Here is a 24,530-nt window from a genome sequence, read left to right on the forward strand (position 1 = left end):
AACACACAACCAACACCTGCGTTGCCTTTCTCAGCAGGGAAAGACAGTGCACGTCCCTTCGTGCAGGCTCACAGGGAGGTGTCAAAAGGTGCTCTGCCATGTCCTTCCACTTGTGCAGCCCACATTTCCTTTTCTCTTCCTTCCTGCTCTGAGCAAGTAGGGCAAAACACCGTGGGGCAGACGTGTTGGAGCACTGGGACGGCCGTGCTCTGCTACTGACGCTTTTTATCTCCCTAATTTGAAGGAGGCGCTGAGCTGTGAGAACGTGTCTGTAGCCATCCCAGACACGCTGGAGGGGGCTGAGACTCCCATGATGGAAATCCCGTCCTTCTGCTCTGTTTCCCACCATGTCCTGACACCTTCCCACCACCCCCGAGGCCGCGAGGCTGAGGTGAATGGCTCCGTGCAGTTGTTCTGCGTTGTGGCGTTGTGCTTTGGTGCTGTGCAGCTGGCAGGGCTGTCTGAGATGTCCCCCACCTGTTGCTTGGCGGCCGCAGCGCTTGTCCCATCCTCAATCCTTCTTAGTTCTGCCTTTGCATGTGCAAGAGAGCTGGGCAGGGGGATGGCGGTCAGCCTCTCCTCCCAGTAGCTAGCGATAGGATGAGAGGTAATGGCCTTACATCGTGCCGGGAGAGGCTTAGGTTGGATATTAGGAACAGTTTCTTCTCCAAAGTAGTGGTGATGCTGTGGCACTGCTGGCTGGCGAGTGGTGGGCTCACTGTGCCTGGAGGTGCTCTAAAACCGTGGAGATGTGGCACTGAGGGATGTGGTCAGTGGGCACAGTGGGGATCTGGGAAGTCTTTTCCAACCTCAGTGATTTTATCATTCTATGTGCTGTGCTATGTGATGTGTCAGCTGTCTGTCTTCAAGCAGTGCATTGAGAGCTGGAAGCTGGCAGAGTCTTTTCTTGCTTTGTGGAGAGAACTGGACCGCTTTGGTTACCTTACTGTGTCTATAAGACCTTGTTTCTGGTATAGTATTGAAGAACCAGCAAGGCATGAGCAGATCAGCATGTTAATCTGTGAGGCTTTCAGCAAGCACCAGAGCTGTGGTGTCGGGGGATGCTCTGGGGAGGTCACTGTTCCCTAGAACAGCTGTAGCCCCACAGAGTGGCACCCAGCTCCCATCATGTAAGGATTCTGCATGGATACGCCATGCTGCAGGCCTGTGCACGAGGACATGCAGGCAGCCTTGGGTGTCCAAGGGGAGCTGAGCCAGGCACAGTGAGGGCTGAGTTTTGAGCTGTGTGCTGACAGCAGGCGGCTTCCTTCACTCTGCTTTCAGGCTTCTTCCTTCAACACTGGGGTTGACTTTGGCTTGGCACTGGGTGAGCAGATCCTGTTAGGAGCCTCAGAGTGGGGTGGTCTGTACCATCAGCCCCAGACAGCCAGAGGAGTCTCATTAGGGAATGGGAAGCAGAGGAGCAGCTGCCCCACTTCTGCCTGTGCCATCCCATTTGCAAGACAGCACAGCATGCCATGCTGCTGCATGTCATCAGCCCTGGCACTCTGTCACTGCTGAGCAGCAAGACAGAGCAGGCTCATTAGTAAACATCTCTCTGCCTCCTCCCTCACTCATCCTCCCTCTTGGATATCCTAAATCAGTGGGCTGCAGTCACTCAGCACAAATGGGCCTGGAAGAGGAGAAGCAGTGTAGCACTGCTGTGGAGCTGTGCATGCAGCAGTGGGGAGCACATCCACTGCCATCAGGAAACTTGCAGTGATCACCCAGAATTAATTTGCTTCAGGCTTGGCCCATTTTCCTCCTTCACGTGACTGTCAAAGCACCGCCTGGTGGCAAGCATCTCACAGTATTCCCAGGCAATTTCTGGGTTCACAATAAGCTCTTGAAGACCACCAAGCAGGTTATCCCTGCTCAAGACAGGCAGTGAGTGATATGAAGGAATAATCCTCAAAGAAGTCCCTTTCATGGAGCCGTCTGAAAGCTGTGGGACCCCAAAGGAGGATCATTGTAAAGGCATCTTCCAGGGACAGCTGATAACTGTGACTTTGTAAATGCAGCTGCATTGGGGCTGTGGCTTTCTGCTGGCAGAGGGGAGAGTTTGTTACCTGACAGCGCAGCCCAGGTTCTGCCAGAGTCATCCCATGCAAGGGCCCAACAGCTGGAGCAGTGCTGGAGATGCACAGCCCTGGGATCAGGAATTCCCTTCCTCTGGGAATTTTGCCCACAGCTTGCAGGCTGCAAGCCTCTGAGAATTGATGGTGTTCCCCAGTGCAGAGCATCCCACTGGTTGCCTTTGCTTCCAGAGGACCTTCTGGGCGTTCCATCACTCAGCAAAGGTCATGTCCTGCAGAGAGATTAGCGGGATTGTGTTTTCTTGAGTTCCCTCTGCACCAGAGCAAAATCAGAGCTCCAACAGCATTCTGATCCCCAGACAAAAGAGGAGGGAGCAGTGCTCACTGACTAAAAACGCTTAACACCAAGCTGCATCTTCAAGGCCCTCCTGGGTCCATTTATTGCATTTCTGCTGGTCTGAGGGGGGTCTCGCAGCGAGTGGGCTGCTGCCTTGCACCTCTCCATCATGTGCTGCAGTCCTCCCTCACTGCTTCACAGGCTGGGAAGGAGCTATGCTGATTGCTGTGGATGCAGCTCCCAAGCACAGCAGGCATTTCCCAGCAAGGAGGAGGAGCAGTGGTGGTGGGGCAGCTCCAGACCTTTCCAGCTGTCAAGAGCAGCTCACCAGGTGTGAGCCAACAAACTCTCTGCACACGTTTAATAGTTACAGGACTTCTGACAGTGGCTCAGAGCCACTTGGAATTTACCCAAATCCCTCAATTGGGGCTCAATAGCCGAAAACTTTTAAAACTGCAGTTGTTTATGTCAGAGGGGATGTCTGTCCTTTTGTCCCAGCCAGAGAAAACAGATAGGTGAGATCCCTTAGAGATGAACTGAGATTTCCTAGGGAAATGCCCCAATCCTTCTGCTGCAGTAAAACAATGGGACGAGGACTTTTGTTCTCCATGTGGCACCAGGATTTCAATGGCCACCATTCAGTCCCTGTTGTGAAGCCAGAGCTCGTTAGCTGGGAGCTTGTTAGCTGTGATGGCCAAGGGCCAGCTGGCACAGCCACCACACTGTGCTCTAACTGAGCCCAGAGGGATGCTCCAGATGCCCCCCATCTGTAATAGCCAGTGTTGGACCCCCAGCTCCTCAGCCAACTTCAAGAGGGCAAAAGCATGGAGTAATTTGTCTCCGAATGCATCTCTTTTGGGATCTGAGGACAGAAATTCATGAGGAATGTATGGAAAATCAAACAGATTTAACCAGATCTTTGGTGAACTCCAAATTATCCAGTGGGGGATCTCAGGCACAGGTTTTGCTTGCACAGAGGGAAAACAGCCCAGAGGAGCAAAGCAAAATACATTTAATTTAAGACATGCAGCTGGGAAAATGTTTTCAGTCAGTCACCGGGAGACTGACATTAAAGGAAAACCAGAGGGATTCACTGTACTTTAGATAACAGGGTGAATTGTGAGGGGGATGTGTTGAGGAGCCCTGCTTGAGGCCAAACACAGAAATCCCTTCCCTGAATCCAGCTCTGCACCCACACGTGTGATGCCCTGGGATGCCCTGCAGCTGCCTCCTCTGGGGTCAGCAGTGCCCAAATGTCACAGGGGAAAGGCCACAGGGTTTGCAGTGATGTTAACTGTGGGTGTACGTTTCAATGTTTGCCTCTGTCTGTGTGTGTTTGAGGAGATCATGTATGGATTTCCAGAAGCACGTGGAGCCTGGCACTGCCAGCAGAGCAGTGGCTCATTGGTGCCTTGTTTCATTCGAGCCAGAGTCTGAACTCCGTACTCAGCTGTGCTGCCATTGCAGTCACCAGGGCTGCAGGTTCTCTATGAGGTGCCAAGAAGAACATCTGCACGAGGTTTTAAAGCAAAAAAAAAGCCATAAACCCACCCAGATGCTGACAGACCCCTCTCTCTCTCTTGCTTTGCAGGGAGGCATGGCCAGCCCGCAGCCTCAGGATTCCCAGAACCTGCTGACGGTCCGCAAGATCTCCGTTTCACGCATGCACTCCTTGCCCAATGACAGCTACATGTTCCGGCCTGTGATGCCAGCCAAAGCTCCCTTTCCCCTCCACGAGGTGGAGATGGAGACGTATCCCTGCAAGTCACAGCGAGGTACCATCCGCGTGGCTCCAGCCAAAGCCATGGGGCAGATGCATGGTGGTTGGATGGGGAAGGTGCCCCCGGAGCTGCGTATGGGTTGGGTGTTGCTTTGGTTGTCCTGACACCACTGCAGGACTGCAGCTTTGTGTTTCTGTCACATCCCCGTGTGGGGACATCTGGGGAGAAGTGGGGCTGCCAGGCGATGGGAGAGGCGTGGAGGACGGGCTGCTAGCCGAGGAAAAGGATATTAACTGCACATTTCATCTCGAGTGATCAGCCCTGACATCAGGGATACGAATCAATAAAATCAGCAGGAATGAAAGCTAGTGTCGGCAGTGCTTCCTGAAGAGCTCCTTACAGCTCTTGTTTCAGTCTCAGAGCAGCTCCTTTTCGCACGGTACGTTGAGTTCATAGATGGAGGAGTTTCTTTGGGAGCATAAAGATTAGAAAGCACCCTCCAGTGCCTCCACAGCCTTACAGTGAATCTTGGGCAGAGGCCCTGCAGCCAGGGAATCGCAAGCTGTGCAGAGCCTGGGAGCATACATTTACCTAACTGCATCCAAATACATTTCCCCATTCTGTCTCCTTTGTTGGTGAGTTGGTTTGAAGGGGAAATCAATAAGGAAGAAACTATCTGCCTCCCTAAAAGCACATGTGCTGCTTGAGTGGCTCCCAGGCACTCACCAGCCTGGTTTCCTTTAGTGCAACATTTGGAAATGCACGTGCTGCTTGGACAGAAGAGCAGTGGGTTTACAGACCCTGATGGGACTGGCAAGGTCTGCTCTGATTTCCTGGGGTGAATTAACTCTATTTGCTCAAGCAGCCTGGATACCAGGTAATGTTCTCTGCTCAGTATGTGCTAGTATTATTTCACCTGCAAATTCTCTGAGCAAAGAAAACAAGGTTGAGTTTCATGGCCGGACGGCTGGGGATGCTTTTCATCTCTGTGGTGGGTGTAAATCAGGATTTATGCCAGTGTAGGACTGCTGTGATGTGGGCAGGGGTGGGTAGAGCTGACCAAGGACTCTTCATCCTTCCCCAGTTTCTCTCCAGGAACACTCAAACGATGGCTATGATGGGTGCTTATTTTCTCTCTTACTGAAGTCATAGTCCTGTAAGGTACATGAGTTGTAAAACTGAGCACACACGGATTCCCATTAGCATTAATTTTGTCATGGGCTTTTCCCTGTTAGTTAAGAATGTCTGCTGTTCTGCCCATATCTTAGCGCCAGCACACTGAAGATGCTGTGAGATGAGCAGTCTTGGGCTGTTGTGGTCATACAAGCAGTTTGCTGATTTATTGGAAGAACAGGAGAAAAGTGTACAAATACAGAAGAGTTTGGATTCCTTCAGTGCTCCCGACTGTGCTATCTAGAGGGTTTTTTTTTATTTGTTTTCTGTATAAGAGCTAGATGGAAAGTTTCCAACAGAAGGAAATTCCAACGAAGGACGGGAAAGAAAGTGTAGGGTTTTGATTTTATGGCTGTATTTGTAAAAGGTTTTATGGCAACATTTTTCTGCATCATAAAAAACGTTTTGTGAAGCCTGGGTTAGTGCATGAATAGCACAACTCAAGAGTGAAACTCTGCCCATAGGAGAGCCCAAAAACAAAAGAGGGAGAAGTGGGGCGGGTTGGGGGGTGGGAAGCCCACTGCTCTGCTGCTTCCGTGCTGTTGTGGAGAAAAGCTCCAAAAGAAAAGTGATTAAACAATACGTTTTCTTTCTTCCCAACAACAAACCTCTTTCTGAAATGCAATTGCAAACTGGATGGCTTTTGTCACAGGTTCAAGTTCCCTGACCTCTGGGCGAGATCTCTTGAAGTGATGGATAGCTGTGTTTTTAACATGGAGCGGCAGCGCAGGAACAGATGCTGGGTTTCAAGCTAATGAGGACTATAAATCCTGCAGCCAAAAAAAATAAAAAATAAAAAAACAAAGATCTTTCAAACAAAGTAGAACCGCAGTAAAGCAGCACTATGAAGGGGATGGGGAGGTGGGATTGCCTTTAGGCGCAGCTGGGGAGTTGGGAGCCTTCTTCAGGAGGAGGGCAGTCCCTGCCTGGTATTGAGCTCAGGGAGCAGCCTCTGTGCCATGAATGGGAGCCAGCCACGTTCTGCCTCGTGTCAGGCAGCGGTGGGACTGTATGAATGGTAGCAAATGGGAATTCTGTCCTGTGCATGTCAGTATTGTCCCCTCCTGGGAAGGCCAGGGCAGGGTGTTGCAAGAGAAGGTTTCTGTTTCCTGAAACAGAAAACAGAAGCTATGAGCATCGAGTTTATAGTGGGCAATATCCTGGAGAGGGCAGGGCCACGTGTAACGCAGATGCTGGAGCCTACAGGCGCCACTGCAGCAGCAGTGACCGTCCCCTCTCTGTGTCCCAGGGTCCATCACCTCCATCCGCTCGCAGCCCGTGGGGACGTGCTCCTCCCTGAGGGTCCCCCCCGAGTCCCTCCATGTGGCTGTGCGCTCCCCCGGCCGCGAGGGCTGGCACCGCTGGAAGGTCCTTCCCCCGCACGTCGTCCCCCGGTCTCCTGCTCTCAACAAGCTGCTGTGCCGGCAGGTAAGAGGCCAAGAGCCAAGAGAGGGAAACCCCTGAAGTCACCTTGCTGTTTCTCTTCTTTTCCAGTTTTCTTGGAGCTGACAGCAGCATTCCTCTTTTTAGAACAAAATGTTTCCGGTTCTGTTGACATAAAATCACAGAACCATGGAATAGTTGGGTTGGAATGGACCTCAACACCCATCTAGCTCCATCTCCTGCCATGGGCTGGTTGCACAATGTTCTCCTGTACAGCCATGGTCTGGTGGGAGCTGGCACAACAGCACAGTGAGGGATGCATGCACCCACCAACTTCTCTGCCACATGCAGTGCCACCCAGCAGACCCCCAGGCTCTCCTCATCTCCATCTCTCCTCCTTTTCCAGTGCAGCTTCAGGTTTACTATCAGAAAGAACAACTTCTCTGAAAGAGCGGTGATGCTTCAGCACAGGCTGCCCAGGGAGGTGGTGCAGTCACTGTTCCTGTGGAGGTGTTAAAGAACTACAGTGATGTGGCACCGAGGGATGTGATTTGCTGTCACGGTGGGGCTGGGTTGGGGTTGAACTTGGTGATCTTAGAGATTTTTTCCAGCTTTCACGATTCTCTGATTCCAGGAGGCCGTTTGGACAGACTCAGTGGACGGACACCCTCCAGACCCTAAGGACAACGTGCAAGCAGAGCATGGAGAGATGCCACCATCACCAAAGCACCCTCAGCACACCCTCACCCCCAGCCCTCTCCACCTCGCAGCCTCCTCCCTGCCATGCTCCCCTCCACGCTCCCCACCAACCTCCCCACACCGGCACCCATCGCTGACTCGGAAACACTCCTGCAGCCAGCATGGGGTCCCCAGTCCCACCGAGAGCCCCCCAAGGCCCCAGGGCTGCCTCCTGGAGCCCTCCGACCTGGCTGACGAGGAGGTTCGCCACATCAACAGCTCAGCCAAAGACTGGGGGGAGCACTCGGAGGCCGGGAGCTGCTCCACATCGCCGTTCGTCTCGCCGGCCGCATCGCCGGTGCCCTTGAAGAATTGCAGCACAAGCAGCCTGGCAGCAGGCAGCAGCAAGGAGAGGGACTTGAAGAAGTTTTACAGCATCGATACGAAGGGCTTCCTCACCAAGCCCAGCTGGGCGGATGACCAAAGGCGGCACTCCATCGAGATCTGCCCCTCCGTCCGCGATGGGGACTGCGGCTTCGAGGAGCGCGCCGAGGAAAAGCCGCGCTCCCCCGCCCACATCCAACCGGAGTCTGAGTACATCCATGGAGCCCGGAGGAAGAAGAAGATGAGCCCGCCCTGCATTTCTATAGATCCTCCCATGGAGGATGACGGCGGGGCGGCCTCGCGCACCAAACCCTCCGAGAACAGCATGCTGCGCCGCAGGACCCCGTCCTGCGAGTTCCCGGCGTACCGAGAGGCCCTGGAGCCGGCGGAGGCGCAGCCAGGGGAGCCGGGCTGCAAAGCGGAGCGCCGTGCCCAGCACCTCGCCATCCCCGGCTTCTCCTTCGAGCAGTCGGATGGCGGCGGCTCCCTGAGCAGCCTCTCGGATCTGCTGGACAGTGGGCGATCCACACCGGACTGCGAACTGAGAAAGCCGGAGCCCTTAAAAACTCAACGGAGCAACGCCGAGAAAAGCAAAGAGCTGCTCAGCGTGGCCAAGAGCCCCGTCCGGATGCAGGACTTGGTGACTGTTGCGACAGAAGAAGACATCGACGAGCCCGTATAGCTGTCTGGGATGGGGGTGTGGGGGGTCTCAAGGGCTTGACACCGACGTGGGGTTGGACACAGAAGGGAATGCGCGGCCGCGTGGCCACGCTCTGGTTTTTCCCTTTCTTGCAGTCCCTTCTTCTTAAACGCTGTGGAGGTTTGCAAAAAAAAAAAATGAAAACATTAAAAAAAAAAAAAATTATTATTATTATTATTATTATTATTATTTAAGAAGAAACCAAACAAACGGATGAAACGGTGCCGGGTTTCGGGGCGGGGGTTCAGATGGGGCTTTTCTAAAGGGCAAAGTGGAGGAGGCGGGGGGCGGCTCTCGGTCCTGTGCGCCCTCGGTCACATTGATCCGGGTGGTGGCGGATGGGGGCTGAGGGCTCTCTTGGTCACTTCGTTGTGGGGTTTTTTTGTTGTTGTTCTTTTTTTTTTTTTTTTTGTCTGTTTGTTTCGTTTTGTTTTTAAAAAGATGCTCAACTTTTTAAAAGGCACTTTTAGAGATGTCACACGCCGTGAGAGCGCCCCGGAGATGGGAGCTGTACGTTGTCTGTATATCAGCAGTTATATAAATAGAAATAATGTATTTGTGAGATACAAAACAAGGCAAAAAAAAAGAAAAAAAAGACAAAAAAAAGTACCCACAAAAACTCTTCTTCTTCTTCATAATGCACATATTTTTATAGAGAAACAATACTGTTTTTTGCATTACGTGTGACTCCGCGGCCGGGTGGTGTTTCCTTGGGTTTTATGTGGAACTGATTATTACAGCCGTTCGTTTCCCAAATGTTTCTGCTCCTCCTTTGCTCTCCTTCCCCCTCGTTTTCCCTCACCATCAGCCCACAGCTCCTCCTTTCGCCACCCCTTTCATTTTTCTTTTGTACTTTAGAGGTTGTGTCCTAACAACGGAAAGAAACCAAATCACTACTGAATTGTAGCCAGTGCAATAATAAGTTATTCATTCTTCTCGTCTGTACAATGGTCCTTTCGCTTGTTTTATTTTTTTTTTCCCTCCTTCTTTTAACAGATATTCAGGTTAAGCGCTGCAATAATCCGAAGCACCGTGCACAAACAAGGTGTCCTGCATCACACGCTAAAAAAAAAGGCAAAAGTTCAATTGGAAGAGATTAAAAAAAAAAGACAAAAATAAATAGTAAATTATTTAAGAAATGTATTTTGTTTCCTGCAGTTCAAAGCGAGTGGTTGGTACAGCGTGTCGAGGCGCAAAGAGCTGCTGGTGGTGGTGGGCCGTGTGAGCAGTGGGATCTGTTCTCCTCCTGGTGGAATGCTGTGAGATCACAGTGCTGGCCCTAACCCCTTCTGTTCACAGTTGTAATCAGCACCGGTGAGGCTGGGAAAGGCCTCTCACATCCCCAACCCCAGCGTGACACCAAACCACGTCCCTCAGTGCCACCTCCCCGCGGTTCTGAGCGCCTCCATGGCACTGACCCATCGCCGCTATTCCAGAGGAGGAATTGTTCCTAATATCCAACCTGAACCCACACCCACACGGACGTGGTTCCTCTGCCACGTTCCAAAGCCTCTCGAGTTCAAGTCAACACCATTTTAATACTTTTTAATATACACATGTTTAGTTCTGGGGTTGATTTTCCGTTCTTAGCCTCCATTCCCTGCCTCTTCCCTGCTCCTCAGCCAGGCCCTCTGCTCAGGACAGCTTCACCACAGAGCACTGACATCACGTGTCGGTCGGCCCCAGCACTGCGCACCAGCAGCAAAAAGACACAAGGGAAAAAAACCAACCAACCAACCAACAGAAAGAATTAAAGCAACCGTTTTCGTTTGGTTCATTCCATGCCGCCTCATATTTATGCATCCACGTATATCTTCTGTTATTTATGCATTCATTACTCAAAAGGAAATGTATCTCGTTTCACATGTATTAAACTGTATAAACTGGAAGCCTGGCCTGACTTTGTGAGCAGCCCGGGGCCCCGCGCGGCTCTGTGCAACCAGCAGCCAGGGGGGATGACTGCAGTTCTTCCTTCCTATTGGTTTAACGGGGGATTCTGGAAAAGCACCATCAAGGTAATTCCTAACAGCGCTTTGGGGGCAGTGGTTGTGTCCTTTTGAGGAGAGGAGGGGATGCGGACTGAGCCCTGAGCTGAGCAGAGCGGTGCTGTGTGTCCCGTGGTGCTGCCATCACTCTCCAAAGCCCCGGGGGGGGACCCAGGTTGATGGGAGCCTGGCAATGGATGGAGGTCTGTCCCACAAAGCGCTGCTCTGCTCTGTGATTTCCAGTTGAGGCTCTGCAGTGGGCAGTGAGCTGCATACAAACCCATCTCCAACAGAGAGCAGCCATCTGCTGCCTGCTGCTGCTGACCAGGGGGTTCCTGCTGAGGAATAAAAGCCAGGTTGAGGCTGGAACATCTGCTGATTGGCCAACATGTGCTTTTCAAGGTAATTAATAATAATGAGGCCAAATCAGCAGCAGGGTGAAGCTCTGGGCTTGCTCTATGGCTCCCCCTGTCCATGTGGGTAGCCTGGAAGTGTTGGTGTTGGGATGATCTGGGAATCACCTGTGTGCTGAGTGCAGCTCCTCCAACCCGTGCTCAGGGATGCTGCATCCCCAGCATCCCCCCTACAATGGGAACCTGACCATGTCTTCCTGGCTCTCCTTTTCTCAAAGGGATGAAATATCTGGAAGGACACAGTTGTGAGTATGGGAACCACTTGCCTCAGCGTGCTGTGATGGCTGGGAGCTGAGCAGGCACAGAGGCAGCCAGAAAGAGAGGTTTGCTGGAATCCCACTGGGGCATCCCCATGCTGAAGCACCCCACTGGTGGCTCTGGCCAACCACAGACCTCATTTCTGGCTGTGGGAAGCATTTGATTCCCCTCTCGAGTGCATGGATGAACTCAGCTCCTGCAGCAGGATGGCACGAGGAGAGTGCTTGGAGCAGGGGCAGCACCAGAACTGCAGCAGTTCCTATGAGGGGGAAAAGACATCCCCAAGCTGCAGCCTCAGCAACAGATGTGGCCATAACCAACAGAGCAGAGCTCAGTGTTGCTCTTCCTGCTCACTGAACCTCTACAGCACTGAGCCGTTTCCACCAGGCTGCCTGCAAGGGTGGTGTTGCTGAAGATTGGAAGTGAAAAGCACCAGATGAATGTGAATTGTTACTATTTAAATGGATCGATCGCTCTTCTGCATTTTTAATTACCATTTGGCCAAAGTGCAGCCTGCAGGCACCTCGGGGAAGGCAGCAAGCGAGGACCTTGAGGCTGAATCTCGGATGGCATCGACCTGAAACAGCCAAGCTGAGGAGAGAATAAAAGCATGAGAGCAGCACAGATACGAACCATCCCCATGCAATTACAGACAGCCCTTAATCAATCAGTGCTGCGAGATCACGCAGGTGGCACAGATACTAATAACTATTTGATGTTTGTACAATCCTCCTTAGGTTGAATAATCAAACTGACTTTATCCATTAAACCTTTGCAATTAAGCTTTAAATCCAGGGCTGTGTTTTAATGGCTGGGTCTATCGCTTCTTCTTGGCAGGGTTTTCATTTGGGATTTTGCTGCATCCCACCAGACCGAAGCTTCTCCCACTCCCCAGAGCTGCTCACTCTTCCTGTTCCTCCAGCCCTGATCAAACCTGGAACGCAGCTCCTCAGTCCTCCTCCTCACCCTCTCCCCATCCCTGTTGGCATGCTAATTTATTCCATGGCTCAGATGGAGGCCCTAATTAATTTTCCTCATTAATCAAAAAAGAAAAAAAAAGAAAGAAAAAAAAAAGGGTCTCACAAATGGAAACACGTTCCAATACAAATTAATTCTGAATAGAAAACCGTGCATCTCATAGCAATGCTCTGCAGCTGCTGTCAGAGCCGGACCCCAATCCCATCAATTACCCACCATAACGAGGGGTGGGCGCGGAACAGCAAAGGCCGGCATTTCTGCTTTGGCTTTCTGCTGCTCTTTTCTGCTCCAGGGGGATATCGGTAACCATTCCTGGTTGCTCTGAGCTGCAGCCCAGGTAGCCGGCAGCCAAAACAAACAGCCACAAAAGGAGTGTTAATTAAATGGCTTCGCTTTGCAGCAACGGATGGCTGATCGGGAGCGGTTTTATTTTTCCCCCTGACAATTTTCGGATGAAATATACGACTTTCTTTAAAACCTTCCTGAGGGACGGAAGGGAAAGGATAACATTGCGGCCGTCCCCTCCCGTCCCTCCGCCTGGATCCATTCCTGCTGCCCGGCTGTTGTTTGCTGGGCGTTGAAATCTCGAATACAACCTGAAAAATCTGACTGAACGTCGGCACAGAACGCGTCCGTGGGAACGAATAATGCTGGAAACCGTGGGGACGAAGCAGCTCTGTGACCCCGCGGGGTGACACCAGACCGCGTGGGAGCCCCAGAAACCCCCGACCCGAAGCGCTCCTTCCCACGGACAGCCCAGGCTCGGCTCCTTGCCCAGCAGCAGCACCTAGCGGCCGTTTCCCTGCGCCTGAGCGGCAGGAACGGCTTAGAAAGAGCCGCCCGAGTTCGGGAGGTTTCCGAGACCCCGCCCCGCCGTTCCGCGGAGCGCCGCGCCCCGATGAAGTTTGTCCCTTCCGCCGCTCCGTCCGTCCCCACGGCAACGGCCCCCGGCAACATGGCGGCCGCCGGCGGCCCCAGCGTCTTCATGGTGGCCGTCAACGGGCAGATCGAGAGCGGGCAGGTGAGCGGCGGGGCGGGGCGGGACTCGGAGCGGTGAGCAGCGCGGCCCAGCCCGGCGGCTCGGCCCCGTAGCGCGGCCCCGGCTCAGCTCCCGTCCGTGACGGCGGGCCGGGCCCGGCCCCGCTAACGCAGCCTCTCTCCTGCAGTTCCCCGGGTTCGACGACCTCTACTGCAAGTTCTGCTTCGTCTACGGCCAGGACTGGGTTCCGGCGGCGGTGAGACCCCGTTCTGTGCCCACGGCAGCACGCGCAGCGCAGGGCCGGGCTCACGCCGCTTTCTCCCCGCAGGGCCTGGAGGAGGGCATCTCCCAGATCACCTCCAAGAGTGACGTCGCACCCACCACCTTCGTCTGGAACTTCCCCATCGACATCACCTTCAAGAGCACCAACCCGTCCGGCTGTGGGTGCTGCGGGGTGGGAGCCAGCCTGCGTGCAGGGAGCCTCTCTCACAGCCACGTCTTTTGCAGGGCCGCAGATTGTAGTGAGCGTCTATGGACCTGATTTCTTCGGAAATGATGTGGTCAGAGGTTATGGAGCCGTTCACATTCCCTTCACGCCGGGAAGGTGAGGTGACAGCCCCGTCGTCTTTCAGGGCTGAAATAGAGATGAATTTCCAAGGTACCGAGTCATTTCAGAGACAAAAGCATCTCTGGATCTGCTTATCGTGTCTTGTTTGTTTGGCAGAAGGGACGTGGAATTTCTAGCAGTAGTCCCATGTTATCCAATAGTTTTTGGCAATCCTTTAGGATTTTGGTACTCCTTAAGTTAGAACTGCCCGAAGTCAGCCCACAGATGAAGAGCAGTACGTTAGCTCTCCCCCCATTACTCTCAGCACACGCTAAGCTTTCATTCTCACCCCTTGAAACTGACTCAGTTATGCGCTTCCTATGCAAGCAAACACTTTTGATACAAGTATTTTTTTTTCTTTGTTCAGTGCTCTGATGTGTCTGAATTGTTTTAGGCATAAAAGAACCATTGCTATGTTTGTTCCGGAGTCCACATCCAAGCTGCAGAAGTTTACAAGGTAATCATTTAAGATTTATCATTTAAGCTTATTTTTAAAGAAGTTCATGGTTTTATTCACAAGCATCTGCCCAGCTGCTCACTGATGAGTGTGTGTGTATTCTTTCATTCATAACCAGACAGTTTTGAGCTATGGAGGTAAAGTCACATTTTCAGGTGTCTGGGTTTTTTGAAGCATTTTCTTAAATGCCTGTCTAACTTGTTGGGTTTTCATCCTCACATTTCAAAATTGTTGGTTTGAATAAAAAGGACAGCAGTCTGCTACCTGAATTCTTTTACCAACTGTGTCCAATTATTTACTTGCTGTTCTCTTCTCCAAGTTGGTTCACGGGGAGACGTCCAGAATTTACTGATCCAAAAGTGGTAGCACGGGGAGAAGGAAGAGAAGGTAATTCTGCAGGAGCTCCTGCTCTAACCCTTGCATGACAGCACGCCACAGCTTGGCCATCTGCTTCTCCTCCTGGAAAAGCAGACCTGCCCTGTTACTGAGTTCAGCAATGACTCAAAATTTGCTGCGAACCAGCATTATTCATGTCTTCTTTCTTCTAGTAACGAGGGTACGATCTCAAGGCTTTGTCACCATTTCCTTCAACGTCGTGACTAAAGATATGAAGAAGCTGGGCTATGATGTGAGCCCAAGCGACATGCAGAACCCCTGCCTGGTGCCTGCTACAGAAAGGATTCATAAGTACTGAACTCAGAAGTGAGATGGTCAAAGGTACACACAGAAGTTAAGCACCGGGGATTCGTTTTGGTTTTCTTTTTCCTTCAAATGGAAAATGAGCATCTGACTCAATTGAGAACATTTTACCTGACCTTCATTCTAAAAACAAAACACTAACCCATAAGGCTTTGGAGTAATTATGTAGAATATTATTCTTTCAGAAGGATACAGGTTGAGAACATATAAATTAATGCTGTCAGATCTGTTTAGCATTGTATGGGAACTGTTGATCAGGTCTGAACCTCTGATTGACCACCTGAGGCAAGCCATGAGCTGCAGAGCACAGGTGAAGGCAATTCTCCTGTGCTACCAGAAGGGGTGGAGCCTGGCTCCACCTCTTCTAGATCCCATTTAAGTGCTGACTGCCACTGAGGAAGGATCTTTCTGGAGATTGCTCCTCTTGCAAGCCTACAACATTGGTGAGCATTTTTCATTTATTATCTTTCTACTGCGATAATCCTGCTTAGCCTCACCTCTGTGCACCCATTGACTGTACACCTCTGTGCACCCATTGACTGTACAAGCATTTTTATGCATAATATTGGACTGTCTCAAAAGAAGACCTGCCAAGTATTTTTGTAACAGCCTTTTTTACTATCTTTTTGTATTTCAAGAATAGGAAGGTTTGTGGTTGTATAATTTTCCTTTGTTGAAAACATCAGTGCAATCCCAGTTGTTTTTACTAATAATGCTGTGGTAGAAGTGGGAAGTCATTGAAATTAGGATGTTTTCCAAAGAAGAAGGCAGTATGGAAATGTTGCAGCGAGACACGCGCTTTTCTGTGTGCCACGCGCTTCTGTCTGCAAAAGCCGCAGCAGGTATCTTTGTAATCCCATGTAGTACTGAGCTGGTGCAACTAAATAAAGTAAAATAGTTGTGCACTAGAAACCAACCCTTCCACATTGTTAGTGGGTTTTTATACTTCAGAACAAGATGACGACTCTTTCATTTCTAAGTTCTATTTCTGCATCAAGCTGCGGGGGGGGGGGGGGGGGGGGAGGGGGGAAGACAGCTTATTTTACAAGTGTTAAAGAACGTGGTGTTAAATATATGCCTGCTGCATGCTTTTAACCTCTGATAGAACAAACAGAATTTCATGTGCAGATATTGATTAAAAAGATAAACCTTGGAGAAGGATTTGAAATGAAGTTGCAGTCTCAGCCAACCAATCATGTGCGCTGTATTTAGCTCCAAGTCACACTGGTTACCAGAGGCACTGTGCTGTACAGGACAGTCAGGAGTAGCAGAAAACACCACATTTGCTTAAGACGGTCCCTCTGGGCCACCAGATCTTGGTGTTTCACACTAACCAAGGTTCTAAGCTGCAACAGCCTTCTGCCAAAATAATCATTCAGGTGACACACTGTTGTGACAGTATGGATTCAAAGAAGAGAGAATAGAGTGTGAGGAAGGTGTTTGTTTACACAGTTAATGGTCGTGTTTGCTGTAACTAGGTTTTCTCACTGCATAACCCAAATGAATGACCCAAACCATGTTATTTGTTACTGGTGCGTGTAGAAGAAATGTCAGTCAGGGCCTGAAGCAGTGATTGAGCACCTGGTGGGAAGGCAGGGCCAACCCAGGGGAGCTCAGGTGTGTGCAATGCATCTGAGTGGCTGGAAGGGGTGGAGCCAGGATCCACCCCTTCACACACCACATTTAAGGGTTGGCAGTGGAAACAAAGCTGTCTTGCTGGAGATTGCAGCCTACCTTCCAATGGTAAGCAGCTTTTTTGTGGTTTCTGCATCCTGTTCTGCTGTATTTGGGTTTGTTCTCACTTGCTGAAGCCTAAGGCTTTGCTACTTAGCTGTTATTGCTGTACTTTCCATCACATTATAGCATTACAGTGCGTGACAGGAGCTCTGAAACTATTCTCAAATGCCTTCAGTGTGAGGACACAAAGCTGCTCCTCAGTCTGAACAGCTTCTTTTCTGATATCTTACCACAGCCTTTCACCGAATCCTCCTATGAGCTACTGTTAGTGCTCTTCCTGTGGGCTGAACAAACCCCACTGTCTAAATGCTTTTGTTTCTGTCTTTCAGCTGCCTAGGGTTTGTTTTTGTTTGTGCCAGCATGGATGTTTCTAAGTCCTGAATCATCCAAGGTATCAATTGTACCTATAAGAACAGCACAGAAGTACATGCTGTGGTAAAATGACTAATTGCCTAGTCATCTTCATATTTACATGTGGACATGTAACCTCGTGTTTTGAGTGCATGTATCAGGAGGTAACTGTGAGAAGGGCGTACAGTGATACCACCCTGTAAGTGAACTACCAGGACCTCGAAACTGTAGGAACAAAGAGCCTCCAGAACAAATGCCAAGTAAAGCAGCCAAGTTAGATGTGGTTATTTCACACTGTGCTGTCACCAAATAAAGATAATTTCTGAAATGATAACATGAGCACTGGGATTTTATTGTGTTTGCATCTTTACAATATCGAGAAGTACTTCTCCAAATGGCCTTACAGATCTCTTTCATCTCTTTGTTTTTATTCTGGCTTGTTTTTGTTGGTGGATCCCTTTACTAGAAGTGTAGAACCAGTTGTTTTGGCAACTGTTGTGATCTCTCAGCTGAGTCACACTGGAATCAATATTAGTAAGTATTTCCTGCTGGCTCAGAAGAGATGTGAGGAATTTTTGTTTCCTTTGTAGAAGTATTTTGGAAGCAGTTATCGACAGTAGCAGGAGGAATAGCTGTGTGTGAAAGACCTGGAACACACAGAGATCACCAGCTACCATTGCTTAAATCTCTCTTTTCCCTGGAGCACAGTTACCTGCCCCTGCTCCAATCAGAGCACAACTGCACAACAGAGATTCTGCTCATGGAAAAAATACAGTTCAAAGCAGATGAAATGCAGACTCCACGCCCAGAAGGCTGCAGTGAGTTTACCTGCATACAGCTTCACACTATGCCACCATCTGAAGTGATACCTGGTTGAAAGGTCTTAAAACATGCTCGGTGCATGGATGCTTTGCTGTAGGAACTCTTCAGTCTGACAGTCTGCTCCTTATGCAATGGCACGTGTGGGGGTGATGTTTTCAATAACAGCTTCCTGAGTTCAATGCCATCTGTTTCTTCAGAAAGGTGACTGTTGATCTATCTAATAAACATGTTCTCCCAGAGACAGGCTTGCTGCTGCCTTTATGATTTTCCGGACAACTGTCTCAGTTTTAAGTCTCTGCTCCTCAGCCATGGCAGAGGGTTTGCAGCTGTTTCACACTGGGGAGATTCTCTGCTCTCATGACAAAAGAACAGAGACACGATGCTGTGGCTGACATTAAGAAGGTAGGGATTTATGGTCTGTAAGTGTTCACTGCAGTTGCTGTTAATATATGAAAGGTTAAAGAACCCATTATTTGAGAACAGCCAAAACCCAGGGGAAAAAAAAAAAAAAAAGTTGTTACAGTGGAGGCTTGAAGTAATTTCCTTTGCTCCATGCTCCAGGCAGCTGTTCCCACCCTCATCATTTACTGCTTAATCATTCTCCCTTCTCCAACCCTGGGCTGAAGTTCCCAGTGCTTGTAACACAGATGGTGGTACAAAGCTGGCAGCTGGCACTGCAGCCTCTGCTTTGTTCCACTTAAATCTCTCCCAGACAGTGAAATTGGCCATTAACCTCTTAATTCCACATAAAGAGTTTTTCCTGCTTATTTGGAACTTGTGTTCAGCTACCCTGCAGGTGGTGGGGATGTGAGTGCTAGTGCAGCAGCTGTTGGAATCTAACACAGCAATGACAGTGCATGTGAGGGATTTCTAGTGAATATGCAGATCCCAGTTCCTCCCCCCAGCATTCTGGCCAGGCAGACAACACCAAAAACAACAGTGAGGATGGAGGTTATGGAGGTTCTTGCTGCTCCACGCAGAGCAGGGAACAAATCAAACTTCACCTGGAAACAAACCCCCTGGGGAAAGGGCTCAGGACCAACTGTCCTCGTGCTGTGGGAGAGCTTTCCTGGCACCGAGGTGGAAGCTGCCCTGGAAGGAAGCAGCAAAGGATGTGGTCTGAACACTGACTTGAAAACCTGACAGAAATGCATTTGCAGCTCTACCAAAACCAGAAACAGCAGCATCAGCTCCTGCCCTCTCGTGGCAGTTCTGAGGAGGATGTTAGAGATCTCTAACAACAGTTAGCTAATAGCACTGTATGAAGGACACCTGAGTCATGCTCCCACGGAGAACTGCTCCATGCTGTGGTGCCAGCTGCTTTGGTCCTCAGGTTGCTGAGGCTGTTTTGCAACAGCAGCTAGAAATTATCTCCATCTGAAAATGAGTGCCTTGCAGACAGATTCAAGCTGACAAGTGCTTCCCTGCAGCAGTGCTGGTTACAGAACAGGAGCCTCCTGAGGTACACAACAGATTGAAAGTCAAGAGTTTCAGCTCCAACTCTGCGCAGCCCTATCACTGGCAGCATTTCAGCCCAGCACCAAGCAGTCCCAGGATGGCCCACCTGGGTCTGGCAACATCATGTCAGGACTCCCTCCTTCCAGCCCTTTCCCATTTCCCCATCAGCACGGGCAGATAGCACCAAGCAGCAGAGCCTTGCAGGATGGCTGCAGAGCATCCCTTGTACTCAAGGTTTGTGGTACATTTCCAGTACCCAGCCATCTTTGGAGCACAGACATTAGAAAGCATCTTTTGGCCACTGAAGCCAGGACAAAGGCCATGCTGCAACAGCACAGTGAAAACAGGAGATTTTCCCTACTGGCTGCAAATGTTTTGGTCTCTTGTCCTTCAGCAGGAAGATTAGCAGAAGCATCTAGATGCAGCAGGCTTCTATTTTTATACCTCTATTCAGGTCAAGATATTTAAGTATCCAAATTCACCTCAGAGAATATCACTACATTTAGTGCTAGACTTGCTGATGAAGATATATTTAAAAAAAAATAAAAAAATAAAAAATAAAACACCACCACCCAACACAATACCAGCCAGTCCAAGGTCTCCCGGGTAATACACCATTACACCAAGTCAAAACTGGTTCCCTTCAGCTTGGCTACCCCCCTGACTTCCATTCCCCACCTAAAAAGCCCTTACAGAAAACCAGAGACCCCACTGAGAAAACAAACTCCACCTCTACTACTGCTTTAATCCAGCCACTTGAAATAGCACTGACTTTTTTCACCTGAGGATGGGAATGTACTTGCTCAACCAGTGGCACAAGCACTGAGATCAGATCAGCAATGCACCCAGGCTGCTTGCATCGTGCACTGTTTGTGACCTGCTGAGCATCTGCTCCCTCTGCAAAGGGAGGCCAAGTGCCTGCGCTCTGCACCACAGCTGCTGACTATGGAGATGTTCAGATGCATTAAAAAGACCCTGCACTTCAACAGCAATGCTCGTTTGTTTCCATGCATGCCCTAGCCAGCAGTCCTGCCATGAGGAGTCCACCAGCACACGTGGCTCACTGACTGGAAGTTGTACCCACTGCCAATCCCCTATTGATCACCACACTGCTGCCAATTAGCCACCTGATAGGTAATGAGCAGGGAAGTTTAAGGCACCAAAGGGAACAGAGAGGGAGATTTCTAATCGTTGAAGCCTGAAGTCTTGAACAATTAGAGGGTATAATCGATTGACACTAAGAGGCTGGATTGCTACCGCCATATATAACACCAGCTCTCAGTTATTTATAACCCTGAGCTCCAAAACCATCTGCTGTCCTTACCAAAATCAATGTTCATTTGTGTCCCAGCTCGAAATACAGAGAGGACATTACCTGGAAGGCAGACAATAGCTACGTTTTTCAGAAAGAGGAAGTTTGCAGCATGAGGGACTGCGTACATCAAGTCTGGTTCTCAGAAAAGTGGATTGCGGGCAGCTGCAGAAGTTTTGCCAAAGCCAGAGCACAAGCTGGCCACAAGCATTTCCCCACAGCTCACTGAAAATGAGCGGAAGAGCAAAGCCTGCACCACTCGCAACCCAAAACAAACAGGAGGCAGTGGCAATGCACACACTCAGCAGAAATACTTGGCGCTGCTGGCAGGGCAAGCCTCTGCACAATACTTCATCCAGATAGCCCTCTTCCTCCCCAAAAGCAGGCAAATACCACCCTGATTCACCCTGAGAAGAGGAAGAGGAAGCCTGTGGCAGGGAGGAGGCAGCCTGCCCAAGGTCAGAGGAAGCACAGGCACAGCCACAATCTCTCCCAGCAGCAGTATCAGCTCTGCCCTCCTCCACCAGTCCTTTGGCTCGCAACAGGCTGCAGTACTTGGCTCTTTTTGAAGGGTTTTATAAAGTCACCACAAAAGTTTCCATTTCAAACCTTTCTGCAACCTTTCCTGTAGCAAGCAGTGTTACTTCCAAAATCCATACAATTTCAAGAGGCCAGAGAAAGAAGAGTGAAGAGAATGGCCAGAGGAGCAATAATAAGGCACAGGCACAGAGAGGAACTGTTCTGCACAGGAGCAGAACATGAGCCACAGGACATCCGTCTGTAAAAATGAGAGCTACGAAAAATCGAAACACGTTTTGGCTGTCAGCTGTGGCAACAGAAGTTTCTCTCTCTTCCTTTCAGGCCCCAAAACAGAAGCAAAATGAATTAAAGACCCGACCAGAGGCAAACTCGCTCTCCAGGGAAACTGGAATGCTACGGAAGCGGTGGGTTTGTGAAACACCCACAGCAAACTCTGTGCCACAAATCCAAAACCGAATCGTCCACAGACCTGATGCTTCTTTCCACGCCTGCCTCGCCAGCTGCCAGGTCTCTAACACCACTGCAGCTTCAGCCCTAGAAATTATTTGATTGCTGCTAAGTCTGACTGGCAGCAAAGCACAGCTACAGGAAAACTGGGGGAGCTCTGGAGAGGCAGCTCTTGAGATAGCCGATAATGAAGTACTTTCCATTTAAACCATCCCAAATTAGAAGCAGAAATCACCTCCCAGCTGGAGGCAAGCTTGCTGCTGCCCAGCACAGGGCAGCTCCATTGAAGGCGCAGAGCCATGGCTGCAGGAAGGGCAAGGCTGAACCTTTTGTTTGAAGGCAGAACAGGAGGCAAAGGCCAGAAGTCAGTTCTGTCACAGTTCCCCCAGCCCTTATTCCATGAGTGACTGGCTTCACAAGCGAAGTTCTTCCCAGCCTTCTGTCTCAACATAAACACTAAAGCCTCTGCGGCGAAGTAGCTTATCATTCCTTTAAAAATGCTATTTGAACAGTGATGTGGTTTAAAGAAGCAATTCAGTCACCTGCAACACAAGTCTTCCATTTTTATTGAGTTAGTAAGATCTCAACTGGTTCTGAATTAAGTCTGTAAGAAATCCTCCTTTCTCATAGCAAAAGCAGGCTTGCCCCAGGAAAGCCATGAATTCATTGAAGGAATCACATTGACAATACACAAGAAGCATCACTCTCAATAACCATCAGATTTCTCCTAGAGCCTTGGACTTTCAAAAGCACAAACCTTCATCATCTCAACCAACCCATCAACCTCCTTGAAAACTAAATCAAGCATGGCAGCAACCGGTTTGGAACAGGGATACAAACACTACGCAGAGTCTGGAAAAAGCAACACGTCTGGAATATAAGCAATACAATTTTAATTCTGACCAGTCACCTACAAACCCCTCGTCTTTCCACTGTTCTGATGGCATTATTAAATATCACATTCGTGACATCGCTCGGGAAAAATGACACAAAGATACAGACATTATGATACAATAGTACAAATGATAAATTATTTATACAGTAAATAATGTCAATAGTCAGCACAAATTCATAAAAAGCAGCCGGCTCCCAGTATTATGAAAACAGTTTGGTAAATATTTAAATTGTAACACTTGTAAAGGAAGTGAGTCTTGTGAGATTCTGCTGTGAAAAATAAACCATATATTTCTCCACAATCTGTGCAATATTAATACATACAGTACACATTAGAAACTGTAACAGCAAAAGGGAAGATGGATAACAATAGTTGTCTCAGCTACGGGACTTCAAAAAGACTGTAAACACCACAACCCACCACGGTTTTCCTTCCCTGTCCCCTCAATGTAGTTTAGTTTCTATATAGTATAAAACTGAATAAATAACTGAGCTTATTTTGGGTTTAAAATTATGCCAAGATTTTTTTTTTTTTCTTTTTACAAAATAATTAACACTTTATCTTTGGTCAATTTGACCAGTAAGGCTATTCTGGGATACTAACATTATTTATTTTTTTTTTTAAATCAAAAGCACTTTTAATATCTGCAAGTGAGAAAAAGAAGGGGAAGAGGGAAACGCATTTGGAGAAACAGGCCAGAGCAGACACGATCAGATGCACACACATCCCCCATGCAGGAAGAGGTGGAGGCGGGGAGGAGGAGGAGTATTCTGAGGAGCAGATAAACTATCAGGACATGGATTCACCCTTCTGGACACAGCTGAAGCTTCAGCAAGGCAGGGGCAGAGCCAGGCTCCAGGCTGGGATGTCAGCAGGGCAGAGCCCTCAGCCCTGCAGCACCACTGCTCCGCGTTGCCCTGCCACAGGCTGCTGCGCTGCGCAGCTCCTGCAGAAGTGGTTTGGTGCGAGCAGCAATTTGCCATTCAGCACTTTCATTACGCCAGGGCTCCCCACCGGAGCGGCGTCGCGTTTGGATCAATTCACGGTGACGGATGGTTATCCTGAACTACAGAGGACTTCATAATTTCAAATACTATCAACCCCATCTGGCCTCGGAAAACAGTCACCTGGTGTTAAATGAGAGGCTGTGATTAGAACTGCTTGGCTGAATAGATAATGCCCCATCTAGCTGTCACAAATGCGTTCAAGGGACTGACCAAGGGAAAAAAAAGCATCAAGTGACCTCAATTTCACTGTTGATAAACTGGAAAAATAATGAGAGATAAATCTTGCCACAGATCAATTGGAAAGCACTTCCCCCCCCATCTGCAAGAATCACACCCTTCCTGGTCTAAACTTTTCAATAACTCCAGCAACAACAAAAAAGTAAAGTATTTTTTCCTCATTCTGAAAGGCAACATGAATGTTTTTTCTTTGTTTTTTTAAGAAGACATACTGGGTGTGGACAGCCATTCTTTTTCCTCTTCTACAAAAACAAGAGCAGATGAATATTCTGAATCCTACTTGCAAATTCATTAGTATCAAGAGGATAGAACAATCTGCATAGAAACATCCACATGTTTAGCATTCCATCTACTAAAAGAGCTACACTGACCTACACAGCTAAACTCTGTGATTGTACCCTAGATTTGATAGTCTTTCAGCCTCCCTGCCCACCACAAGATACAACCAGCTGCCAGCCCTTCCCTCTGCAGCACCCTAGGACTGTCCCACTCAGCATCACTGCACCAAGACATGAAACTGGCAATCTCTTCCAGCCTTTTTTGTCCTCCTAACTAGGGAAAGGCCACCAAGATGCATCAGTTCATCCGGAGACGCCCTCGAGGCAGGAGCAAGCACTGGGACCTCCCTTCCACACTCTCTGCACACGTTTGCATTGCTTGCGAGAGCACAGCTCAAAGCACTGCCACTCTGAGCAGCCAGGTCTGCACCAGAGACACGGGCGGAAACCTGAGTGTGGTTTAGTGCTGATGAGTCCAGACATGCAAGTTAAAATGTATAGTTCAGCTTACAGTGAGTAAATGCAACCGGTTATTAATATGGAGCGCACCTTTCATTAAGAAAAAATTAGTCCATACAACTAACGAGCTGTGCCTGTACATTAGAACTTTAAACATCTGAAGAAGAAATAAAAGACGACAGCCTCTCTGCTGCTCTTT

The 24,530-nt window shown here is 49.4% G+C and overlaps 2 protein-coding genes across 2 annotated transcripts in view; both read left to right on the top strand.

Annotated features, from left to right (window-relative positions):
• The window catches only part of CACNA1H (calcium voltage-gated channel subunit alpha1 H), a gene marked incomplete at both ends in the record, with an annotated part of 200,899 nt that extends 192,505 nt beyond the window's left edge, over nt 1-8,394 (top strand). Inside the window, 3 exons of the mRNA XM_079542685.1 lie at nt 3,965-4,148; nt 6,517-6,695; nt 7,285-8,394. Of these exons, the coding sequence (XP_079398811.1) occupies nt 3,965-4,148; nt 6,517-6,695; nt 7,285-8,394 (1,473 nt within the window). The remainder of the gene's footprint in view (nt 1-3,964; nt 4,149-6,516; nt 6,696-7,284) is intronic.
• Nucleotides 8,395-12,944: 4,550 nt separating this feature from the next.
• On the top strand, nt 12,945-14,783 carry B9D1 (B9 domain containing 1; the record flags this gene model as incomplete). The annotated part of the gene is made up of 7 exons (XM_079542979.1): nt 12,945-13,067; nt 13,213-13,281; nt 13,354-13,465; nt 13,533-13,629; nt 14,027-14,089; nt 14,409-14,476; nt 14,638-14,783. 7 exons carry the CDS (start codon nt 12,945-12,947, stop codon nt 14,781-14,783), a joined length of 678 nt encoding a protein of 225 aa, XP_079399105.1.
• Between the last annotated feature and the right edge of the window lie 9,747 nt (nt 14,784-24,530).

The sequence above is a fragment of the Tetrao urogallus genome (assembly GCF_951394365.1).
Source record: "Tetrao urogallus genome assembly, chromosome: 15".
NCBI classification, from domain to species: domain Eukaryota; kingdom Metazoa; phylum Chordata; class Aves; order Galliformes; family Phasianidae; genus Tetrao; species Tetrao urogallus.